At 22.2% G+C, this 6,309-nt stretch overlaps 1 protein-coding gene across 1 annotated transcript; it reads right to left on the bottom strand.

Moving 5' to 3' along the window:
* LOC123270106 (spore coat assembly protein ExsA-like) lies at window positions 1-3,548 on the bottom strand. Its single transcript, XM_044736042.1, has 3 exons — window positions 3,512-3,548; window positions 399-1,559; window positions 1-334 (listed from the first exon to the last, which is right to left on the bottom strand). Exons 1-3 carry the CDS (start codon window positions 3,537-3,539, stop codon window positions 78-80), a joined length of 1,446 nt encoding a protein of 481 aa, XP_044591977.1. The 5' UTR covers window positions 3,540-3,548; the 3' UTR covers window positions 1-77.
* Between the last annotated feature and the right edge of the window lie 2,761 nt (window positions 3,549-6,309).

The following is a 6,309-nucleotide window of genomic DNA, read 5'->3' as shown; positions in this document are numbered from 1 at the left end:
TTAAATCATGACAATGAAACTCATCAAAATATTTTTTTTGGACCAGAAATCATCTTTTGGATCTATTCAATTATACTTTAGGTCAAATAAAAATTAAATTTTCCATAGTTGGTTCTTCCTCTTCCTCTTCTACTCCTATTATTAAATTGTTGACCCATTCCACGATAATTTCTCCTTCTGCCGCTGCCTCTTTTATTGTCATTGCCCCTCCCGTTGCCTTCTTTCTCCTTCTCCTTGTCTTCTTCTTCTCCCCGACGTTGAGATTGGCTGGCGTTTTTACGTCCCCGCCAATTTCCACGACTTCGGCCGGCTGCCGAATTTCGACGGCTATTTTCTAAAAAAATAATTTTAAAAAATTTAATTAAAATTTAATAAAAAAGTTTTATAAAAGTTTATACCTTTTCGAGAAAGAACAGAGCGCCTATCATCCTCATCATCATTATTTTCCTTATCATCATTTTTCTCTGGTGGTGGTGCCGAAGAGTTCATTAGAGGCGGTGGTGGCTGAGAATTTCGTGGAGGTGGCGGTGGCAATGAATTTAATAATAAAGGTGCAGCCGCTGATACCGATGATAGGCCAGGAAACGGTGTAGGTTGGCGCGCACCCGCTAACAGGGATAAATCACCTGGTTGCTGTTGATTGCCATAGGTTGGTGGTGGCTGTACAGTGGTTAGTTGTGGCATACCATAACCATGTGGTAACCATGAGTAACCCCCTGGTTGAGATGGTGGATAAAATTCCGGTGCCCACATCGACTGCAGACTATGATAAGCTGACATTGATATTTGGAATTGATTAACAGCTTCCGGTGCCAGCGGGGGCTGCTGATAATGATTAGCTGCTGCTGGTAGCTGCGGCGGTTGACTATTGTCAACTGTTCTTGATGGCTGTAGCTGCTGGCTATTATCAGCCCTCGGTAGCAGTGGGAGCTGCTGATCATTAGATGCTGGTGGTGGTGGCTGCAGCGGTTGATTATTGTCAACTGCAGCTGATGGCTGTGGCTGCTGATTATTATCAGTCCTCGGTGGCAACGGGGGCTGCTGATGATCATTAGCTGCTGCTGGCGGTGGCTGCAGTGGTTGATTATTGTCAACTGCAGCTGATTGCTGTGGCTGCTGATTATTATCAGTCCTCAGTGGCAGCGGGGGCAGCTGATGATCATTAGCTGCTGCTGGTGGTGGCTGCAGCGGTTGATTATTGTCAACTGCAGCTGATGGCTGTGGCTGCTGATTATTATCAGTCCTCGGTGGCAGCGGGGGCTGCTGATGATCATTAGCTGCTGCTGGTGGTGGCTGCAGCGGTTGATTATTGTCAACTGCAGCTGATGGCTGTGGCTGCTGATTATTATCAGTCCTCTGTGGCAGCGGGGGCTGCTGATTATCATTAGCTGTTGCTTGTGATACTTGCTGCGGCGGTGGTGGTGGGAGCCACCAATTCAATTGTGCAGAGTTATAGGGCACCTGACAACGAACCCCATGACTGTGTGCAAGTTGGTTGTAATACGCAACTGCCCTTTGGGCTTGTGTCATGGCGCTGTATAGCTCATTATTGACTACATCTGAAATGAATGAAAAAGATTATTAAAATATTATCATAATATTTGTTAAAATACTTATAAATTTATATTATATTATATTTATTTATATTATATTTATTTATTTATATTATATTTATTTATTTATATTATATTTATTTTTTTATTTATATTATATTTATTTATTTATATTATATTTATTTTTTTATTTATATTATATTTATTTATTTATATTATATTTATTTTTTATTTATATTATATTTATTTATTTATTTATATTATATTTATTTATTTATATTATATTTATTTATTTATATTATATTTATTTTTTTAATTATATTATATTTATTTATTTATATTATATTTATTTATTTATATTATATTTATTTATTTATTTATTTATTTATATTATATTTATTTATTTATTTATTTATATGATATTTCTTTATTTATTTATTAATATTATACTTATTCATTTATTTATATTATATTTATTTATTTATATTATATTTATTTATTTATATTATATATATTTATTTATATTATATTTATTTTTTTATTTATTTATATTATATTTATTTATTTGTATTATATTTATTTATTTATTTATTTATTTATTTATATTATATTTATTTATTTATTTATTTATTTATATTATATTTATTTATTTTATATTATATTTATTTATATTATATTTATTTATTTATTTATATTATATTTCTTTATTTATTTAGTAATATTATGTTTATTCATTTATTTATATTATATTTATTTATTTATATTATATTTATTTTTTTATTTATATTATATTTATTTATTTATATTATATTTATTTATTTATTTATATTATATTTCTTTATTTATTTATTAATATTATATTTATTTATTTATTTATATTATATTTATTTATTTATATTATATTTATTTTTTTATTTATATTATATTTATTTATTTATATTATATTTATTTATTTATATTATATTTATTTATTTATATTATATTTATTTATTTATTTATTTATATTATATTTATTTATTTATTTATATTATATTTCTTTATTTATTTATTAATATTATATTTATTCATTTATTTATATTATATTTATTTTTTATTTATATTATATTTATTTATTTATATTATATTTATTTATTTATTTATTCATTTTATATTTATTTATTTATATTATATTTATTTATTTATATTATATTTATTTATTTATTTATATTATATTTATTTATTTATTTATCTTATATTTATTTATTTATTTATATTATTTTTAGTTATTTATTTACATTTTATTTCTTTATGTATTTTTTTGTTTATATTATGTTTTTTTATTTATCGTATATTTATTTATTTATTTATTTATTTATATTATATTTATTTATTTATATTATATTTATTTTTTATTTATATTATATTTATTTATTTATATTATATTTATTTATTTATATTATATTTATTTATTTATTTATATTATATTTATTTATTTATTTATATTATATTTATTTATTTATTTATATTATATTTATTTATTTATATTATATTTATTTATTTATTTATATTATATTTCTTTATTTATTTATTAATATTATATTTATTCATTTATTTATATTATATTTATTTATTTATGTTATATTTATTTTTTTATTTATATTATATTTATTTATTTATATTATATTTATTTTTTTATTTATATTATATTTATTTATTTATATTATATTTATTTTTTTATTTATATTATATTTATTTATTTATATTATATTTATTTTTTTATTTATTTATATTTTATTTATTTATATTATATTTATTTATTTATATTATATTTATTTATTTAAATTATATTTATTTTTTATTTATATAATATTTATTTATTTATATTATTCTTTTTATTATACTTATGTTATTGTTATTTTTACTATGACACGTAAATTATCAAAGTTTATAATAGAATTATAATAGATAAAATTATTTACTTGATGGATTTGGTCTTTTAGAATTCATCTTGGATGCGAAAATCAGAAAAAAAGAATAATTAAAAATAAATATATTACAAGTTTAAAAATTTCATTTTAGTTTAAGTTTATTCTAGTAATAAATAACAATAAACATTCAATTTAATCAACTTTCAATTATTTGATTTATGTTTAATTTATCAATTTATGAAAAACAATTTACAATAAAACTCATTTCTTTTACTTACGTGTTTTGTTACAATGCGACCGGCTGCCGTAGCAATGTCCTTTGAAAGACTTAACAAACAATAATCACCTACATTCACACTCATTCTTTACACTTTATTGAATATCGATTGCCACGCCTACTACCAGAAAAATCATTGAACCTGTCAATAATGAAGAGAAAGCTAATTCTGCGGTAATTTATAGTTAAATAAATCTGTTCCCATAAATTACCAATTACTAGCTGGGTTGAATGACAGGTTCTATTATTATAAAAATACTAATTTTTACACTTTATTGAATATCGACTGCCACGCCTACTACCAGAAAAATCATTGAACCTGTCAATAATGAAGAGAAAGCAAATTCTGCGGTAATTTATTTTTGAATAAGTCTTCCTATTAATTACCAATTACTAGCTGGTTTAGACAACAGGTTCTATTGTTATAAAAATATTAATAATAACAATGTTAATTTTATTCAAATACAATATTAAATACTTATGATATAAATAATATATGAATGAATATGATATAAATACTTATGAATAATAATTACAATAACAATAATAATGTCCAAATTAAAATTATTACTTTAGTTTACGGAATAATACCAATAACAATAAAATTAATATTTAATTTTTTCATGCCTACTTTTAGATTCGACTTTGCACATGATTTTACAAATGATAAAAAATAGTAATAATTAGAATTTAAATTAGACGCTTTCGTATAAATTTTTTAATTTAAATCATCGAGGATTTCATTAATTAAATAATAAAACTCATAATAATTAATGTTAAATTTTTCATGATTTTTTTAAATAGAAATAATAATAACGATAAACGATTAATAATATATAATAATAATAATAATAATAATAATAATAATAATAATAATAATAATAATAATAATAATAATAATAATAATAATAATAATAATTATTATTATTATTATTATTATTATTATTATTATTATTATTATTATTATTATTATTATTATTATTATTATTATTATTATTATTATTATTATTATTATTATTATTATTATTATTATTATTATTATTATTATTATTATTATTATTATTATTATTATTATTATTATTATTATTATTATTATTATTATTATTATTATTATTATTATTACTATTATTATCATTGTTATTATCATAGAAAGATATAGTTGAGCTGTTAGATTTGTATCCTCGCGCGCTTTACGAGGCAGTGACAAATTCAAAGTCTATTTTTTAAGTAGTAATGGGACATGTTATTAATCGCAGATAGGTGTCGCTTATTTTGAGTCGTAGATAAGTAGCTAACTTTAGACAGGAGGCAGAATTTACCCAATATTATACAATACATGTTAAAGTATTAATAAACATGTTGAAGTATTAATAATATTTGGTTCATTTAATTTAATTTCAAGTTTTTCATGTTCTTTAGAGTAGAGATAACAATGAAAATGATATTAATATTACTATCGATATAAATGTCAATTTTTTTATTTCAACACAATAACGACTACTATTAATTCTTATGAATATGATAAAATTTTAAATAAAAATGTCTAATGTAAACATTCGCGCGCTTTTAAAAAAAACTATCACTATTGTTATTAATAGGTTAAATTTTTGGATACTTTTTAAGCAAAAAATAATAATAATATAAATTTCAACAATTATATTGATAAAAACAATAGAAACAATAAAAATAATTGTTAGAAACAATAAAAATAAATAATAACAGTAATACTAATAATAATAATTCTAAAAATAATAAGTGTTATTATTATGATTATTCATGAAGTCCCAATTATGTTTTTATAAATTTTAATTCTTCAGCGATTTTCAAAGTAATAATAATGATTTATGTTATATTGGTGATAATGGTACTGATATTAAAAGAAATACTTTCGTAACTATTATAAAATTTCGAATTTCTCCGGTTTTTATACGAAATAATAAATAAAAATTCAAGTTTTACATGTTTTGAATTTTTTTTTAGAAAATTTTTTCAAGAAACTTAAGGCAGTTACAAATCCGATTCCATACACTTTTGGACTGTAAGTATAATTGAATACGCTAATATTTCCAGATAGGTGTTGCTAGTTTTAAATTTTAAAATGCGGGGCAGTGAGGCAGTGTATTTTAAACGTTTTGTACAATTTATGTAAGTGATAGCAAGCTGCGCTGCCTGGTGAGTGTAAACGCAAGCTGTTAATGTTGTTTTTCGTTAGAGTGTTCCATCTTATTTAGGATTTCTATACATTCTCATTTTTATATAATCTATGAACCTGCTCTTTTCTCATCAGAAAAAAGTCAGGATCTAAAATTCTGCGGCGCTATAGTATGTGCTGATTAATTTTTTAAAAATTAGCTAGCGTAATAAATATAAAAAATAAACACTGCTTAATAACAGGATTACAAGGTATAATCTACTAAAATAAAATGTCATTTGGCAACGAAGATTTAAAATTAAAAAAAAAAAATCTGTAACCCTTAATAAGTGTTATGACTACAGTATATAATTCGGCAGTCTGTCGCCCCGTTCAGACGTTGTGAACGGGACTTGGCGTCAAATTCTGCCGAATTTGTGG

This window comes from Cotesia glomerata, linkage group LG8 (genome assembly GCF_020080835.1).
Source record: "Cotesia glomerata isolate CgM1 linkage group LG8, MPM_Cglom_v2.3, whole genome shotgun sequence".
Taxonomy (NCBI): Eukaryota; Metazoa; Arthropoda; class Insecta; order Hymenoptera; family Braconidae; genus Cotesia; species Cotesia glomerata.
The sequence above is the reverse complement of the archived record's forward strand: the minus strand, read 5'-3'. Positions and strand labels throughout refer to the sequence as shown.